Genomic DNA, 20715 nt, shown 5'->3' on the forward strand with positions numbered 1-20715 from the left:
TGGGCTCCGGCGATCCTTTCGCCTCAGCCTTCCAAGTAGCCGGAATTATAGGCATGCGCTACCACGCCCAGCTGATTTTTTGATTTATTGTAGAGATGGGTCTCGAACCTGCGGGCTCAGGCAATCCACTTACCTCAGCTTCCCAAAGGCGCGGCATTACAGGCTGAGCCACCGAGCCCGGCCGTTATCTATATTTTAAACAGGGGTAACTGAGGCACAGAACGACTAAGTAACATATGCAAGAACACAAACTAGAAGATAGTAAGTAGTGAACTCAAGAAGTTGGTATCAGAACGCACACTCTTACCCAATACCTCATACAATTTCACTTGAAAGAACAAAGCTGAAGGGGATTGGGATGAGTACTGACAGAAGGAGGTATCTCCTAGAAAGTGGGGGTGAAAACAACATAAGATTTTACTCTCTATAGAAGCTTTGTTTGAATAATGTTATATGTCTTCCCAAGAAAGGTGCATGTGCAACAATGACAAGTAAGAATCAATGGTAATGCCTTTCTGTTCGAAAATACTGGAGACATTACCATATAAGGTTTCAGAGGCCCTGAAAATTTAAAAACTTCAAGAGGTCTTAAATCATTTTAGAGCAAGGTAGAATATTTACTACTTAATCATTCAGTTACTTCATTAACCAACTAACCAATCAACTAATCAACTAACTTTGTTCATAGAACCTGTATAACATTCTCATTTTACCCTTTATAAATCCACAAAATTGTTACTGTTCATTGTTCCTACCAGTGTCCTCCAAGAAAATGGAAGTTTGAGGTATAGGTCAAACTGCAGAATTTGTACCTGTAGAATTTCATCACATACTCAGATTTCTTTTTCTTTTCTTCCTTGCTCATAAGTCAGCTTGAAAATAAATAAATAAATAAATATATATATATATATATATATATATATATATATATATTTGCGTACACATTTAGAAATTAATGCAAAGTCAACAAAGGGTCAAATTTCTAGCTCCACAACATGTTAGCTTATCTTCACATGTAAAACAACTGATATTCTGATGTTACTATATCTTAAAAGAAGAAGGGAATATATATGTATAGAGTAAAAGTATATGTTATCTAAGAAAAGGGTCAACTTTTTCTGGAATCCATGTGGCACTGGAAAAGATATTTTGGAATAGTTTTACTAGTGCTGTCATTATGCTAAACTACATTCAGTGTCTCTGTTGTATTGTGGACTTTTTTTTCCAAATATCTGAAATGAGAAGATCTACTTTTATCTCTAGTCTATTTAACTTTTTTCATTTCTATTCTATATAATAATTTCCTCTTTTAAAAAAAACCAAGACAAATAGATCAATGGAACAGAATAGAAAGGCCAGAAATAGAACCCATAAATATAGTCAACTGAACTTTGAAAAGGGAGCAAAGGCTTTACAATGGAAAAAAGACAGTCTTTTCAACAAATTGTGCTGGAACAACTGGCATCCACATCCACAAAAATGAATCTAAGCACAGGCTTTATGCTTTTCACAAAAATTGATTCAAAATGGATCATAAACCTAACTGCAAAATATAAAACTATAAAACTCTTACAAGTTATCATAGTAGAAAATCTAGATGACACTGAGTAGGTGACGAACTTTTAAATACAACATCAAAGGAATAATCTATGAAAGAAATAATTGATAAGCTGTACTTTATTAAAATTAAAATTTTCTACTCTGTGAAAGAAACTGTTAAAAGAGTAAGAAGACAACTATAGAATGGGAGGAAAAATTTGTAAAAGACACGTCTGAAAAAGGACTATTACGCAAAATATACAAAGAACTCTTAACACTCAATAATAAGAAAATGAACAACTCACTTAAAAAAAATGGGCAAAGGACTTGAACAGACACCTCATCAGTGCAGATATACAGATGGCAAATAGGTGCATGAAGACATGTTCAATGTCATATGTCATTAAGGAACTGAAAATTAAAATAATGAGATATCACTATATACCTACCTGTTAGAATGGCCAAAATCAAAAACACTGACAACATCAAATGCTGGTGAGGATATGGAGCAACAGAAACTCTCATTCACTGCTGGTGAAAATGCAAACAGTACAGCCACTTTGGGAGACAGTTTGGCAGTTTCTTATAAAATTAAACATGCTCATACTTTATGATTTAGCAGTTGAGCTCCTTGGATTCTGGATAAAATGCTTGTAGTGATTACACAAGGAAGTTGAAATTTTATGTCCACACAAAAATCTGTCCATGGCTGTTTAAATAGCAGCTCTAGTCATAATTGCCAAAATTTGAAGGACATTACTGTCCTTCAGTAAGTGAATAGATAAACAAACTGTGGTACAACGAGACAATGAAAGTATTCAGCATTAAAAACAAATAAGCTAGCAAGCCATGAAAAGACATGGAGGAGACTTAAATGATTTTTTTTGTTTTAGTCAGAGTCTTACCCTGGCCCCCTGGGCTGGAATGCAGTCGCATGCTCAAGGCCACTGAAGCCTCAACCTTCTGAGCTCAGGAGATCCTTCCACCTCAGCCTTCCAAGTAGCTGGAACTACAGGTGTATACTACCATGCCTGGCTAATTTTTAAAAATCTATTGTAGAGAGGAGATCTCACCAAATTGCCCAGGCTGGTCTCGAACTCCTGGCCTCAGGCAATCGTCTCACTTCTGGCTCCCAAAGTGTTTGGATTCCAGGTATGAGCCGCCATACCCAGCTCTTAAATGCATATTATTATGTGAAAGAAGACAATCTGAAAGGGCTACATCATACATGTATGATTTCAACTATATGACATTCTGGAAAAGGCAAAACTATGGAGACAGTAAAAGACCAGTGGTTTCCAGGGGTTGGAGGAAAGGAGGGATGAATAGGCAGAACACATAGACTATTTTAGGGCAGTGAAACGATTCCGTATGATACTACAGAACTATATCATTACGCATCTGTCCAAATTGAAAGAATGTAGACTGAATCCTAATATAACCTATGGGCTTTGATTGATATGATGTGTCAATGTAGGTTCATCAATTGTAACAGATATATCACTCAGGTAAGGGATGCTGACAGTGGGAGAGGCCGTGCAAGTGCAGGCGGGGGCGGGAGATATACAGGAACCCTCTGAACTTTTTATCAGTTTTGCTGTGAACCTAAAACTGCTCTAAAAAATAAGGTCTATTAAAAAACAAACATCTTAGCCGGGCTCGATGGCTCAGCCTGTAATCCCGTGCCTTTGGGAGGCTGAGGTGAGTGGATTGCCTGAGCCCACAGGTTGGAGACTCGCCTGGGCAACTTAGCGAGACCTCATCTCTACAATAAATCAAAAAATTAGCCGGGCGTGGTAGCGCGCGCCTGTAGTTCCAGCTACTCGGAAGGCTGAGGCGGAAAGATCGCCAGAGCCCAGCAGGTGGAGGCTGCGGTGGCCGGGAGTGGTCACTGCACTGCAGTCTGGGTGACAGAGTGAGACTCGAGACTCCAACTCAAAAAACAAACAAACATCTTTTCTCCCTTCTTAGTCACTGTGGGATTCATTCAATTGGGCAACTTCTCTAATCACCATGAGCAAGTAGGTGAATTTTGAATCAAGTAATTTATAAGACAATTAAAGTTAGGCATTCTTTCAGCTTCAGAAGCCTGTAGATTTCCCTATAATCAGAAGAATCTAAGACTACAGGGGCCAACTATTTGTTCACAAATATTCAAGAAATTTTTGACATATAAAATAATATTCACTTAAATGGTAGATGAGAAAACTGAAGCACTAAGTAGTTAACTATTTTTTAAGGGTCACCAAAGGCCACTATCAAAATTGAGAACTGACTATAAAGATCCCATTTTTATTCCTGTCACTGTTCTCAAGACAGATTTCATATCCAGATCTCAGAATTCTATTCTAAGGCTGAAGGAGCAACCAGCGAGTGCCAGATTCCTTTATCTGGCTGCCTCTCTTCCAGAGTTTCTGGAATGCTTCAGGAATGGAATGAACAGAGCTGTATCTGCCCACATCTATGATTTCTTTCAGGACTGTCAGGGCACCAGTTAGATGGTGGTTGTCTAAATGTCTGCAAGTTCTCAAATTTGTTTAAGAACTAGGCACTGGATGGTAGGTAGGGCAGGGACTGAGGATGGTGGGTGTGGGAGAGACCTTGCCCTCTAAGGACATGGGGTGACAGCAAGAGGAGAGCATGTATATACTAAAAAAGTCCCATGTGAGATTTTAATAAATACATTCCTGATAGTCCCTACCTAGTAAAAGGTTTATTGTGAGAATCTAATTAAATAAGAATTTTGTAAGCTATAAAGCCCTGTACAAATACAAGAAAATCATATGGAAACCACAATATACAAAGTTCTTTCATAGACTTTAGGTGCATGGTGGTTGAATAACAATTTATTGTCCAGGTATTGTGTTAAGAACACTAGAGAGGTCTCAATGAAATAAATAATTTTTGTACCATAATAGCAATGTATTTAACTCCTCCCTATTCTCACAATCTAGTTTCAAGTACTAGAATGTACCTAGGAAAGAGGTAGTGTAAAATCTAGTATAAAGCCTCAGGTCAGCTGGGCATGATAATTCAGCATCTGGGGAGGCTGAGGCGGAAGGATCACTTGAGTTCAGGAGTTTGAGACCAGCCTGGGCAACATAGTGAGCCTGCGTCTCAACAAAAAATAAAAAAATTAGCCAGGCATGGTGGCATGCACAGAGTCCCAGCTACTTGGGAGGCTGAGGCAGAAGGACTACCAGAACCCAGCAGTTTGAGGTTGTGATGAGCCGTTATTATGCTACTGCATTCCAGCCTGGGCAACAGAGTCAGACCTCAGCTCAAAAAATAATAAAAATAAAAACCTTCAGATCACGGGAAATAATAAAATGGAAAAATAATGAATTATCATAAAAGCCATATCTTAGAAAATAATGGATAGATCTTTGCCTAAAATTCACCTTTGACCACTAATGCCTGCTAGGGAGCTGTCTGCTGGTAGTCCTGGAAGATTCTAGATCTTTGGAAGCATTTGGATCAAATGCTTGTAGTGCTTTAAAAGAGATATAAGCCTTTACAAGTCATTGGTGATAACAGAAGTCATTTTATAGAAATTATATAAAGTTCTGAAAATCTTTAACAATGTATATAAATGAAGAGAATTGCAGAAATAGGTGGTTTAATCTCAAAAGCAAAAAGAATCAGAGGGAACTAGTCAGCAGTTAACTGGAAGCTCTTTTTTTTTTAATTGTAAAACTGGAGGCACTGTGGTTTCCAAGTAAGGGCTTTTTTAGCCAGTTTAATCACCTATTAACACAGGTAAGTGGTTGAAAAATGTCTCTCCACTCTAGGGAAATTCTGAGAAAAGTATGGATTACCTAGAGGATGCCTGTGAAAACAGGCAGATGCCAATGAAAACACTAAGATGTGAGCCTCTCCTTTTCTCCTAGCAACACATTACTAACATTCACAACATTTCATGGGTGTACTCAGATCTGAAAGTTGCTCACTATGGGTGAGAGCAGTGTTTCTAAACTTTTTAATGCTCATTCCCTTTTGATAAACAAATTTGTCTCTTTAGTTAGAAATTCATCTTTCTTTTCTTCCTTTTATTCTTTTACTCTACATCCTTCCATTTATTCATCCATCCATCTCCAAACTGCTAATTAAGTACCTACTGTGGCAGGTTTATTAAATATAGCAGAAAATAAGATATCTCTGAACTAGGCTGCTTGAAAGCAACAGTAATTAAGAATGATTGTTCTTTGAAGTTCTATATAATAGCTTGAAATAATGGGAATTTTCTCAAGCTGTTCGAAGGAGAGAAAGGACAGCACTCTAGCACAGGAACTGAGTCAACCAGTTCACGCATCAGCATGTAGAAGACTTTGACGGCTCTTCCCAGTCTCTCTTTCCTTTATTCTATAGCAGACTTCTAGCTTGCTTATCACTACTTCCACCCAGCCTCTAAGCATTTGCTGTGATTCTTTTATATTTATCAACACCTAAAACACAGTCACATGCTCAGGGTAACTTTTTTTGCCAAAGTCTAAGCAATGGTTTTTGGTCAAAAACATGACCTAAGAAGTGTAGAGTAAGACCAAGATAAAGACCTCCACCTCTTTAGAGAAGAGATGTATCTTTTGTCTCCCAATAATGGATCCCTACTCCAGAGAATCTAGATTTAAAGATTTAGAGCCCAGTTTATAATTGGTAGGCTCTGCTGCTTCCTTGGAACAATATAGTTTTGGGTTTTTCCTAAAGAAGTTCTAGAAAGATCTGCTCAGCTTCTTATAGCAGTGCTTTAGAAGACCCAATGAACCCGGCAACAACATGTAAAAATTGCTTCCTAGGGGGACAGGGAAGAGTTACCAACATAACACTTTTACTGATGACCAACCTTGAATTGTAGAAAATGAATTTGGAATTATAGTTGTCTTGTTCCACACTTTTTCCAAATTAACTCCTCTTCCCAGACACAATGTTCTAAGAATCATTTTAATTACATAAATTAGAAAAGAAAGAAAAAACGGTTCAGATACTGTTAGATTCTGTTTCATTAGCCAAAATACTAAATCCTAATAGGAGATAGGAACAGTATAATGTTAGCCTGACAAAAATTACCTGAAAATATAATTCAAAGTCATGACTTTCTTTCTAATACAAAGAAAGAAAAACCAGTGTTTATAGAAGCCACTTATAAATCCATGAATCAAGCAGGAAAAAAGGATGACTAGATCTAGGGCAAAAGTATAGGGGTGACGTGCTATGTTCACTTAACTAACTGCAAAGTCAGAGGAATCCAGGATGTAATCAGTGAGTCAGGATGGCTCACAGATAGGCAGGGCCAGGAAGAGATAGGACAACACTTATAGCAGTCAGGTGAGTCTCTCTTAGAACACAACTAATTTACACAGCCAGCCCCCAACAATAAACTTCTAGAAAGGAATTTGGAGATCTCCACAATCTATTTTCCATTTGGGATGTGGTTTGAAACAATAAATGTTAAATAAAAAGAAGCAAAAAAGGCCGGGCTTGGTAGCTCAGCCTGTAATCCCAGCACTTTGGGAGGCCGAGGTGAGTGGATTGCCTGAGCCCGCGGGTTGGTGACCCGCCAGGGCAACTTGAGAAGACCTCATCTCTACAATAAATCAAAAAATCAGCCGGGTGTGGTAGTGCGCGCCTGTAGTTCCAGTTACTTGGAAGGCTGAGGCGGAAGGATCGCCGAAGCCCAGCAGGTCAAGGCTGCGGTGGCCGGGAGCGGCCACTGCTCTCCAGTCTGGGTGACAGAGTGAGACTCCAACTCAAAAAAAAAGAAGAAGCGAAAAAAAAAAATACTCTCAACTTATGGAAACAAAGACTATTTAAATTAATACTCAACTAGGAAAAACAAAATCGATCCAGCCAACTAAATCCAGTGACAATACAACTAAGAAAAACCATTCCATTGGTGAACCTCTCCTTGATAGTCTAATAGCGGGGTTACAATATGGCTCTAGAAACTGAACCAAAAACTTTTTTTTTTCAGTCTCAACTCAAAAACACAGGCCAAGGCGAGTGGATTCCCTGAGCCCAGGGATTCGAGACTAGCTTGGGCAACTTGACAAGATCTCATTTCTACAATAAATAAAAAAATTAGCCAGGCAGGGTGGTGTATGCCTGTAGTTCCAGTTACTTGGAAGGCTGAGGTAGAAGGATTGCCTGAATATAGTAGGTCGAGGCTACAGTGGCCATGAGTGTGCCACTGCACTCCAGCCTAGGTGATAGAGTGAGACTCCAACTAAAAAAAAAAAAAAAAAAAAAAGAATAAATTTACAAACTATAAATTAAGACCAGGTGTGGTGGTTCATGGCTGTAATCCAGCACTTTGGGAGGCTGAGGAGGGAGGATCGCTTGAGCCTAGGAGTTCAGTCTGGACAACATAGCGAAGACTTTGTCTCTACAAAAAAGAAAAAAGCTGGCGTAGTAGCATGCACCTACAGTCCCAGTTACTTGGGAGGTTGAGCTGGGAGGATCACTTGAAGGTTGAGCTGGGAGGATCAACCGAAACTGCAGTGAGCTGGGGTCACATCACTGCACCCCAGTCTGGGTGACAGAGCAAGACTCTGTCACACACACACACACACACACACACAATATATATATATATATATATAAATTAAGTATGTAGGCTGGACTTGGTGGCTCATGTCTGTAATCCCAGCAGTGCTTGGGAGGCCAAGATGGAAGGATCATTTGAGGCCAGGAGTTCAAGACCAACCTGGGCAACATAGTGAGACCCTCATCTCTACAAAAATATAAACAAATAAAAACAAATTATAAATTAAGTACATAAAAGACATATATACTTAAAAGTGGCTGGAAGCAAAACTTTAACTTGCTATGTGATATGGACTAAACAACTGGTTCTGTGCTAAAATGGAACTACTCAACATAGATAAATCCTAAGCAATCAGCGGGTTACTAAGGATTTCTCCCTGACTACAGTAGTAGAAATAAGGGCTGAGCTCTGGAGAATGAGAGCCAGAGAATCTAGTATTCACCTAAGAATCTAGTAAACACCATACTAGATGTTTCCAAATCAAGTTTGTACCAGGTAGGAAAGGACCCTGCCCCTTGACAGTGAAGTCTATTTAGGTGATAGAGTAGAAATAGTACAATTTTGTCCTCTACTTGGAGAGAATTCTCATTAACTAACTAACTTGTATATCCATTCTAATTTCTCACAAGGGTATGCAAGGGAAGAACAGCTATTTTGCTTCTTTCTTTCCTCCATTCGAGTTTGGCTCGTGTCTGCACTCACCTGAACAGCTCCTCCTAGCATGACAGCAACTAGCCCCATGGACATGCTCAATGTCTGTGATTCCACGGTGCTCTCTGTCTGATGGGCCAAGCTTGCACATGCTCTCTGCAGTGTTGCTGCTACAAAGTCCACCACCTATGAAAAAATGGAATTTAGAATCAGTGAGATGTAAGAAAAAAAAAATCAAAATTCTCCTTACATCTTACATCTACATCATCTTCATCAACATCATGATAGTAAGAACCATCAAGAACAACTGCTACTATGTGGCAGGCATGGTGTTGTGTGTGCATTTTTTTTTTAATGTTTACTGGTTTATTATAAAGGATATTACAAAGGATACAGATGAATAGTCAGATGGATACAACAAGGTATCTGGGTTACAGGAGGAGTCTGTAGGCCCTCTCGAGGCTAGCCACTTTCCTAGGATCCCCATGTGTTCAGCAACCCAGAAGTGCCTAAGGCTTTGACGTGCACAATTTTACTTCATTCTCATTTCAATTCTATGAAATCGGTACTACCATCCTCACTATGAAATGAAGATCTAAAACTTGAAAATGTTATTTGTAGGCTGGGCACAGTGGCTTACACCTTTGATCCCAGCACTTTGGGAGGCCAAGGTAGGAAGATTGCTTGAGTCGAGGAATTCAAAACCAGCTTAGGCAACAAACCAAGACCTCCTCTCTACAAAAAAATCAAAAAATTATCCAAGGGTAGTGGCATGTGCCTATAGTCCTAGCTACTTGGGAGGCTGAGGCGGAAGGATCACCTAAGCCCAGGAGATTAAGGTTATAGTGAGCCATGATCATGCCACTATACTCCAGCCTGGGTAACACAGTGAGACCACAATAACAACAACTACAACAAAAAGGTTATTTGTTCAAGGTCATACAGTTAATAAATGAGAAAGTCTATTTATACTTTTCTAAATGTTTTAATATGCCAATCCAATTTCCTTTACTTTTCATGAATTTCACCAGGAAACTAAAAAGAAAAATAATTTATAAACAAAATGGATCACAGACATCAATGTAAAATTCAAAATTATAAAACTCCTAGAAGCTAGGCGAGGTGGCTCACTCCTGGAATATTAACACTTTGGGAAGCTGAGGCAGGAAGACTGCTTGAGCCCAGGAGTTCAAGACCAGCTTGAGCAACATAGTGAGACCTTGTCTCTACAAAAAAAAATCCAAAAATTAGCCAGGTGTGGTGATGTGCACTTGTAGTCCCAGCTACTTAGGAGTCTGAGGCAGAAGGATCACCTGAGTCCAGGAGCTTGAGGCTGCAGTAAGCTGGGTTGTGCCACTGCACTCCAGGATGGGCAACAGAGTAAGACCCCGACTCAAAAACAGATAGAGATAACACTGTAGAAAATCTAGATGACCTTGGGTTTGGTAACAACCTTTTAGATATAACACTAAAGGCACAATTCACAAAAAAATGAAATGATAAGCTGCACTGCACTGAAATTAAAAGTTTCTGTTCCGCAAAAGACGCTGTCAAGAGAACTACAATGACAAGACACATACTGGGAGAAAATATTTGCAAAAGACATATTTGACAAGGGACCGTTATCCAAAATATACAATGAACTCTTAAAAGTTAACAATAAGAAAACAAACAGCCTGATTAAAAAATGAGCAAAATACCTGCACAGACACCTCACCAAAGAAGATACTCAGATGTAAATAAGCATAGGAACAAATGCTCTACATCATATGTCATTAGAGAACTGGAAATTAAAGTTTCAGTAAGATACCACTTTACACCTATTAGAAAGGCCAAAATTCAGAACACAGACATCACCAAGAACACAGAAGAGGATGTGGTGCAACAGGAACTCTTGTTCATTGCTGGTGGGAATACAAAATGGTACAGCCACTTTGGCAAACAGTTTGGCAGCATCTTTCAAAACTAAACATACTCTAACCATATGATCTAGCCATTGTACTTGGTATTTACCCAAAAGGATTGAAAACTTATATCCACACAAAACCTGCACAGTTGTTTATAGCAGTTCTAGGCATAAGTGCTAAACCAAGATATCTTCAATAGGTGAATGGATAAAATGGTACATTCAGACAATGGAAGATTATTAGCACTAAAAAATGAGCAATCAAGCCATGAAAAGAAGAGCTAAATGCATATTAGTAAGTGAATGAAGCCAATCAGAAAATGCCACATACTGTATGATTTCAACTAAATGGCATTTTGGAAAAAGCAAAACTAAGGCGATGGTAAAAAGATCAAGGAGAGAAGAAGAGAAGCTAGGCAGAGCACAGAGGATTTTTTTAGGGCCATGAAATATTCTGCATGATACTATAATAGTAGATACATGTCGTTATACATCTACCCCAACCTGTATAACAACAAGAGTGAACCCTAAGGTAAACTATGGATTTGAAGTGATAATGGTCAATGTAGGTTCATTAATTGTAACAAATGTACCACTCTCCTGGGGGGTATTGATAATGGGGAGGCTATGTATGGGTGGGTGCAGGGGGTATAGGGAAAACGCTCCATTTTGTTGTGACCCTAAAACTGCTTTAAAAAAAAACTCTGTTTATAAAAAATGATTTGTTAGATGGGTGTGGGAGCTCATACTAGTAATCCCAGCACTTTGGGAAGCCAAGGCAGGGGGATTGCTTGAACCCAGGAGTTTGAGACAAGCCTGGGCAACATAGCGAGACCTCATCTTTACAAAAAAAAAGAAAAAGAAAACAAAAAAAAATTATTTGTTACTTTCTGATCATTTTGGAAGATTCTAATTCTGCTTCTCAAAAGGAGATTTCCTCTTCAGGGATTTTTTTTGTCCCCCATATTTTGACAGTCTAATTTTACTAAACAAAGAATGGAGGTGAACATGTTCAACTTCATCTGGAAGCCAGTGTCCTCAAACAATCTGCACAAATGATCCAGAGTCATTTTTTTTTTAAGTATCAAATATTTTAAAGGATTAGGATTATTCATATATAAGGTTTTGCATAGCATTTGTCTAACAACTAAGCTTTAAATGGAATTAAATTGGTCAGCATCATTTTAACTGCACTTGGATTAATCACCTTAAGTAGAAACACCTTTGAATAAATGACAGCATACACATGTGCACACACACAGGCGTATTTAGGATTAATGATTCAAAAGAGAAATCATTTTAAAAATGGAAAGGCTGAGATAGGTCATAATAAGCCTCTAAATATCATGCAAGCTTGCATGTTCAACTCTCTGGACAAATCACACACTGTGCTACAAGCTTTATTGCAAGCTTAGAGTCAGAAGAACGGCTTGTTAACACTTGTCTTTGGGAGCAAGACAGGAAACTAGAAAGGTTATTAAAAGTTCCACTTACTGAAATGAACAGTGCCAGCAATTTCCACCACCCTCTCCAGCCCTAAGACTTTATTGATACTAGAAGTTAAAGACACTGGTCCTTTCTAGAAAAACTAGGTAAAAACTGTTTCTACTATCTTGGGCCACCTATTTTGCTTCCAGAGAGTTTTCTAAAGCACTCCTTGTTCATATTTGGCTTCTATTTCAGCACAAGTATCATTAAATTCTAGAATAGAACTATCTAGGCTTCCACCTTTTTCTAAGTTCTTCTCTACACTACATAAAAAAGGAACCTTCTATGTTTGTATATATATTTTTAAAATTGGGAACTATGAAGTATTATCCAGCTGTTACAGTTATCTATGAAGCACCCTTTCCCCCAAACACTTTTCTTGTAACACCCAAACTACCTATCCCTTGGGACACTACCCATCCCCCTACTTCTCATTTCCTGCCACTCTGGTGGCTCTGCCAGCCACAAAAACTGGTACGTGACTTATGCATGCTGTGGAGAGGGGGTGAGACTTTTACGTTTTTGTTTTGTTTTTTTTGAGTTAGAGTCTCACTCCATTGCCCAGGCTGGAGTGCAGTAGCAAACTCACGGCCACCACAGCCTCAACCTGCTGGGCTCTGGTGATCCTTTCGCCCAGTCTTCCAAGTAACCAGAACTACAGGGGCACACTACCACGCCTGACTAATTTTTGATTTATTGTAGAGACGAGGTCTCACCAAGTTCCCCGGGCTGGTGTCGAACCCGCGGGCTCAGGTAATCCACTCACCTCGGCCTCCCAAAGTGCTGGGATTACAGGTTGAGCCATGAGCCCGGCCAGAGACTTTTACTTTTTACCTAAAACTTTTTTACTTTTTACTTAAAACATTAAAGTATAGAGAGAGAGAAAAAAAAACTTTGTATAAAAGTACATAAAGCCAAATATTCCTGAAAGTTTATAGTGAAAATTCAGGACCCTAACTCATTTCTTCTCATCTGATTCTGGCTCTGTACAGAGGAAACCACTTTAACTTATTTAGTTCTTTAATTTAATAACATTAAGCATTTACTATTTATCAGGTGGCTTTCTGAAAGCAACACAGGTATTAACTCATTTAATCCTCACACTAATCCTATGGGGATATATATAACCTGGCTGCCAAAGTCCTGACACCCGAGTGAAAGGGCTGTTGGCCTCACTGTTGAGGATGTAGACTTCAACTTAGGCCTCCTGTTTTTCAGTTTGCTCCTCCCACCCAAGTTCAGAGTCCACTGGGTTCAACAACTCCCAAGAACAAACCTCTAGTCTTTCACTGGGAAGGGGAGGTGGTTGTACCAAACAGAGGAAGGAATGAAGGGGTCTACTATTGCCTATGCAGTTTTCACACTGTTTTAGCCTCTAAATTCAGCTCTATCTTTATAGCACTTATCTGCTGTCCCCTGTTCTTCCAGGGTTTTGCTAAGAGAAGTAGCTCACTCCTTTTTTCATTTTATTTTTTAAACAAAAAGTTTAACAGCTTTCTTGAGTCCTAGTAGTTTGCTTCTTGACTTCTCCCCATGCAGACATCTAGCTTTTCAATTTCTCAAATTGCTAAATCAGCTACTATTTTCCAGCTTCCAAATTTCACTATTCTCTTTTCACTATTGTCTATTCTCTCTTGCTTTGCTGGTCCCTGCAGTTTCCAAGAAGGAGCAGATAACCGTGTGTTCAATACAGTGTCTTTAACCAGAAGTCCCAACTTTTACATTAAGCACTTCCGTGTTGTTTAAATGTTTATACGATGAGCATGTGTAGCTCCTGTGAAAACAAAATTTAGCATCTAAAAAAGAAAAAAAAACACCAGGTAGAACCACTTCTATTCCACCAAACAGGGATCCAATTACAGAAAGGTGGCAGTTTTCTGAAATAGCAGAGAAAAGAGAATCTTAATCTTGCTCACTCCACTACACTGCCTCTTAGCTGAACCTGCCATAGTCTAGCATGCTCTATCTGGAACACGCTTGCACCAGGCCCTTCACTGGCTCCCTCCTTCCCTGTCTTCAGATAGTTGTTCAAAAGTCATGTTCTCAGTGAGCTCTCCATGACCACCTTTTTTTTTAAATTTTTAATCTTAGAAATGTGGGGTATGGCTGGGCACGGTGGCTCCAGCCTATAATCCCAGTACTTTGGGAGGCCAAGGCAAGAGGATGCCTGAGTCCAGGGGTTTGAGACTAGCCTGGGCAACTTGGCGAGACCTCATCTCTACAATAAATCAAAAACTAATCCGGGCATGGTGGCGTGCGTGCATCTGTAGTTCCAGCTACTTGGAAGGCTGAGGCGGAAGGATCAACTCAGCCCAGCAGGTCGAGACTATGGTGGCCGTGAGCATGCCACTGCACTTCAGCCAGGTTGACAAAAGTGAGACTGCAACTCAAAAAAAAAAAAAAAGATGTGGGGTACAATTCAGGGTTAGGTATATAAACGTTCATTTCACAGGTACTCTTGTTGATGAGGTGTGCCCCCCCCGCCCCCCAGCAGTTTCCCACTACTGCCAATCCCTTTCTTATAGTATTATGATAATTGTTCAAGGTCCGCTTATGAGTGAGAACGTGTGATACTCAGTTCTTTGTTTCTGTAATAGAGCACTCCGTATTATAGACTCTAAGTCCATCCAAGTTGCTGTGAAGTTCATAATTTTGCATGACCACCTATTTATTACACTCCCTTTACCATTCCCTTTCCTTGTCTTATTTTCCTTTCTAGAAATTACCACCATTAAACACACTGTGGTTCTTACTTTCTTATTTATTGTCTGACTCCCCTTACATGAATATGAACTCCATAAAAGCACAGATGTTTTGTTCACTGCTGTGTCCCTGGTACCTAGAAGAGTACATGGCACACCACAGGCCCTTAATATGTAGTTACAGAATGAAAGAACCCAGAAGTTGGTACAGCACTCTGATCAGTATACAAACAACAGCATGACTCCTTCCTCTCTGCATCATCACATGCTAATGAGCCATCTTCCAACACACTTCACTGAATAGTTAATCTTTTACCCATAAATGCTTCAATATGCATTTATGATAGATAAGGAGATTTAGTTTTTATATAACGAACATATAATAATTATACCCAATAAGAAGTCCTCAATATTTTCTAATCAACCTGATCCATGACTATTGCAAAAATGTCTTTATACAATTGTTTTGTTTGAGTCAAGATCCAGTTCTTTTTCATGCCATTTATTTGATGAAAAGACTTGGTCACTTCTACTGCAGAATTTACCACATTCTGGATTTAGCTGATTGCTTCCTTGTGACATTTTTTAACTTGCTATCCCCTGGATTTCCTTGATGAGATTCAGGTTCAAGTTTTCGTTTTTTGGTTTTGGTAAGAATCTTTCCCAAGTGGTAAGGCATACTTCCTGCTGCATTACATCAGAAAACACATAATATCTGCTTATCTACTTATGGTGATTTCAAGTGAGTTCATGCTGAAATATTTAGGCGAATATATACTGACATCTGCATTAGCACTGAAATGTAACAAAAACAAGATGTATTAAAGCAAGTATAAAAAAATACTAATGGTAATATCTAGGTGGTGGGTATAGAGTTATTCACTATAAAATCCTTTCAAATTTGAACATCTTCATAAGAAAATGTTGGGAGAAAAAGGATCAATCAATTGGTTTGTATGTTTGAGGCCTAATACACTCATTATAAAGTACCCCATCAATAGTTCATCTAATGGTTTTGGTGGATATTGATGATTGTTACCTAGATCCATTATGTCATTATAGAGTGGCAAAACATAATTTTCAGCTGTCATTCTCCTATAAAGAAAAATTTTATTTCACTGACTATTTGGTTACACTGAAATACAGTACCTACAGAAAAGGCAAGACAAAGACTTTATTCTTTCCCTTTATTTATCCATTTACAAAATAATGAGTTGATACCCTAGCAACCTCCAAAGATGTCCAATAGGCATTTTTTTAACTCAAATTTTTGTATCTTTGATGTGCTTCGATCTGTTGCAGGCATGATTCTTTTTTAATGACCCAGTTGTCCTATCTGTAGTATCTATGGCCAGTGGGAGTCCCTCAAATTGGTTCCAGTGTATCACTGACATGACCCTATTCATTTCAGGTAAATTCCTGGCATTCAGGCATAACAAGATGCCTTGAGGCATATAATGTACAAGTCCTGTCCCAGATCTCAATCAACCTTTACTCCAAAGAGCTTTAAATTCTTATAGTAGAAAATGGTTTTTAGAAACTAAAACAGGCACAAAGAACACTTATTACTTCTAGGTTGCCATTCCTTCTTGGAATTGACAGTGGACTAAGCTAGGAAATATCTATTTTTTAATAAAGAGAAAAATAAATCACAATTTTATACTAACACTTCTAACTGAAATTCAATATTACAGAGTTTTAAGCAGGACACAGTGGCACCAGCCTATAGTTCAACTACTCAGGAGGCTGAGTTGGGAGGATCACTTAAACCAAGGAGTATGAGACCAGCCTGGACAATACAGCAAGACCTTGTCTCTCTTTCTTTTTTTTTTTTGAATCGGGTCTTACTCTGTTGCCCAGGCTGGAGTGCAGCGGCATAATCACGTCTCACCAAAGCCTTGACTTCCTGGGCTCAGGCAATCCTTCTACCTCAGCCTCCCAAGTAGCTGGGACTACAGGCTTATGCCACCACACTATTTATTTATTTATTTATTTATTTGTCGTAGAGGTGAGGTCTCACTATGTTGCCTCAGCTGGTCTCAAACTCCTGCCTCAGCATCCCAAAGTGCTGGGATTACAGGTGTCAGCCACTGAGTCTAGCCTCTAGTTCTTTATTTTACATTGATAGCTCTTTTTCTTATGCTAAAAATCTTGACAACTAATAAAGGTAACAAAATTACATTAACTAATTTTCTTTATTCATATATGTGTGTGTCTCAAAATAACATCCCTATATTATCACTAGAAGTAAGATTACTAAATGCAATTTAATATTTCCTGTGGTTCTTTTTGTCCTAATACATAGTAACCTTAGCTGAAGGGTATTTTAATGGGACAAATAATTTTTGCACCAGTCTGACGCCATTGTTCCTTAATTAGGAGTAAAGGGAGATAAATGCAAAAGCTCTAGTCATACCAGTTTTTAGACCATTTCCCCTTCCAACTATCATCCTGAGACAAAAATATAAGGCCTAGATGAAAAAGTCTTCAGGGAATGGATATAAACACAGGAGAAACAAATCACCCTACTGAGTAACACGGGGTCAGTGAACTGAAGGAGCAAGAGGCTAGGAAAGAAATCATGAACATAATTCTCATTAAACGGGCACGATAAGTCAGCGCTGACAGGCAGCTGCAAATTTTCTCAGCAGGAGCTATACTGAAATGCTGCTTGGCAACACCCGATGGCAGATGACAATGAGGACGATACAAAGAGCTCGAGAATCAGATTTAAGCGTGACAATCATACCATCTACAACTGACTATTCACCAACCAAGCAGCAGCTAATTCTGGTAAAGTGGTAAAATATGGTGACTGCACTGCCTTTGCTTTATTACTTTTATTTCTTTTTTTTTTAAGGTGGTAAAAATAATGTCTGAGCCAATAAAATTCAGGCACCGATTTGCATAGTGATATAGCCCTGAAAGCATTTTTTAAAATATCTTAAAGCAGGTTATGAGTTAGAGGACCTACACAATTAAAGGTGATCTCTTCATCATTAGTAATTTGTTTTCAAATTTGAGTTTCTAATCATTCTCAACTTTTGATATACATTAGAATCATTCATGGACTTTTAAAAAGATAAAGATGCCCAGGTTGTAATGCAGACATGCTGAATCAAAATCTCTAAAAGAGGGCCAGGCATCGATATTTTGAAAAAGATTCCATTTTTTTTTTTTTTGAGTTGGGGTCTTGCTCTCTTAACCAAACTGGAGTGTAGTAGCACAATCACAGTTCACTGCAGCCTTGACCTCCTGGGCTCAGGAGATCCTCCTGCCTCAGCCTCTTTAATACTAGGACTATAGGTGCCCACTACCATGCCTGGCTAATTGTTTAATTTTTTTGTAGAGACAAGGTCTTACTATGTTGCCCAGGCTGGTCTCAAATTCCTGGCCTCAGCCTCCTGAAGTGCTGGGATTGTAGGCATTAGCCACCTCACCCAACCATCCAAATGATTTTATTTGCATCCGAAGTTGAAAACTACTGTGACATAACATATAAATATTTAAAACAGCTCTAGAAATGTTTTGCATGAGACTCATGTTAGGAGCTTATTAAACATGTGGATTTCCAGGACCTAAGAAACCTTCAGATTTGGTTAGCCCGGTGAGGGTGCAGTGATTTCCATGTTTAACCAGCTTTCCAGTAAACATTGATGCAGGTGTCATCAAACCACACTCTGGGCAACATTTGTGAATGTTTTGTTGGAAAAAATGTAAAGCAAAATAGACAAACTGCAGCAGGCTGGAGTCCACAATGGCAACCACTGACCTGAGTGATGTTGGTGAATATCTGCTCGGACATTCTCTCACACAGAACAGCCACCAGTTGTAGGACAAGCAACTTCCGCTCCTGGCCTTCCACAAGAAGGGTTTGGTGTTGCTCTAATTCCAAGAGGCTTTTGCTGTAGAAAGGCTTAGTTTTTAACTCTGCTTCATTTTCCACAGCCACATGAGTCAACTCCTACAAGCATGGCAGGAAAGAAAAAGGGGAGGAAAAGCTAGTAGAACAAAGTTAACAAACATAGCTAGAAAACTGTCTGAAATGTATATGTAAAGAAATAGTCAGCTGGGCTGGTGGCTCAACCTGTAATCCCACGCCTTTGGGAGGCTGAGGTGAGTGGATTGCCTGAGCCCGCGCGTTCGAGACCTGCCTGGGCAGGCGAGACCTCATCTCTACAATGAAATCAAAAAATTAGCCGGGCATGGTAACGCGCGCCTGTAATTCCAGCTACTTGGAAGTGATGGCGGAAGGATCACCGGAGCCCAGCAGGTCGAGGCTGCGGTGGCCGGTAGCGGCCACTGCACTCCAGTCTGGGTGACAGAGTGAGACTCCAACTCAAAAAAAAAAAAAATAGTCTGTGTTTCTTGCAGCATTTATAATAAATAGCCCAAAACTGGGGACAACCTAAATGTCCAACAATAAGAAAATAAATTGTGATGTATGTATTACCTCACAGCAATTAAAATAAATGAATTAGAACCATATGGATATCAATATAGATAGCTCTCAAAAACACTAGGGTGAAAAATTTAAGTTGCAGAATAATAGGTACAGTATGACATCATGTGTATGAAATTCTATAATCTCATAATTAAAAACATATATATACACAGAGAACTAGTTTGATAGACTTCTCACTTTATCAGTATTTTTATAATTTCTACCACAAGACTTCCTTGAACTGAGTCCTTAGGCCACCTCACACGCCCAAGCCCTTGTCAGACCATTAGATACCTTCCGCACTGCAGCCATTTTCCTCTAAGACATTTAGAACTAAGCTGCGTGGTGGCTCATGCCTGTAATTCCAGCACTTTGGGAAGTGGAGGCGAGAGGATTGCCTGAGCCCAGGGGTTCAAGACCAGCCTGGACAACATGGTGAAACCTCATCTCTAAAATTAAAAAAAAAAAAAAAAAAATTAGCCAGGCATGGTGGCACACGTGTATAGTTCCAGTTACTTGGAAGGCTAAGGCAAAAGGAGCCCAGCAGGCCGAGGATATGGTGGCCAAAAGCACGTCACTGCACACCAACCTGGGAGACAGAGTGAGACTCCAATTTAAAAAAAAAAAAAGAGAGAGATATTTAGAACTAACTTCTATTAGTAGATAATTCATTACTGTGGGTTTTGCAGGTTGTTCACCTATCCTTCAATACTGTATTATAAATTTCCTCAGAAAGTGAAAACCTTAAGTTCCCTAACAAATAATTAGGGCTCCACCAAAGTACTTAACAGTTGAGAGCAGTGGTGCTCAACTAGGCCTGGGCAATTTTGTTCCCCAGAGGACATTTTTGGTTGTCATAATTAGGGGATTAATCTAGTTAGCAGATGTCAGGGATGCTGCTAAATATCCTACAATGATAAGAAAGCCCACCACAAGAAAAAATTTACCCTGTCCAAAAGGTCAATTATGCTAAGGTGAAAATAACTTGCCTTAGAACAAAGCCTTTTGATTTGTGTGCATGTTTTTAAAACAATTTTCTTTTTTAAAAAGTACACAATTAAGAGCATATCCTGGGTTGGGTGGCTCACACCTGTAATCCCAGCATTTTGGGAAACTGAGGTGGGAGAATTGCTTGAGCCCAGGAGTTCGAGACCAGCCTGAACAACAGAGTAAGACCCTGTCTCCACAAAAAAAAAAAAAAAAATTGACTGGGCGTGATGGTGCAGACCTGCGGTCCCAAGTACTTGGGAGGCTGAGATGGGAGGATCTCTTGAGCCGAGGCTGCAGTGAGCCATGATTGTATTACTGTACTTCAGCCTGAGCAACAAAGCAAGAACCTAACATGAAAGAAGGAAGGAGAGAGCTGGGCTCGGTGGCTCAGCCTGTAATCCCACACCTTGGGAGGCTGAGGTGAGTGGATTGCCTGGGCCCGCGGGTTCGAGAC

At 39.3% G+C, this 20715-nt stretch overlaps 1 protein-coding gene across 1 annotated transcript in view; it reads right to left on the minus strand.

Annotated features, from left to right (window-relative positions):
* Positions 1–20715, minus strand: part of TANGO6 (transport and golgi organization 6 homolog) — a 237730-nt gene that overhangs the window by 134468 nt on the left and 82547 nt on the right. The window contains exons 11-12 of the mRNA XM_008070045.2: positions 18600–18791; positions 8783–8917 (exon numbers count right to left, since the gene is read on the minus strand). Of these exons, the coding sequence (XP_008068236.2) occupies positions 8783–8917; positions 18600–18791 (327 nt within the window). The remainder of the gene's footprint in view (positions 1–8782; positions 8918–18599; positions 18792–20715) is intronic.

The sequence above is a fragment of the Carlito syrichta genome, unplaced genomic scaffold, assembly GCF_000164805.1.
Source record: "Carlito syrichta isolate Samal-C Ts95f unplaced genomic scaffold, Tarsius_syrichta-2.0.1 Scaffold312739, whole genome shotgun sequence".
Classification (NCBI taxonomy): Eukaryota; Metazoa; Chordata; class Mammalia; order Primates; family Tarsiidae; genus Carlito; species Carlito syrichta.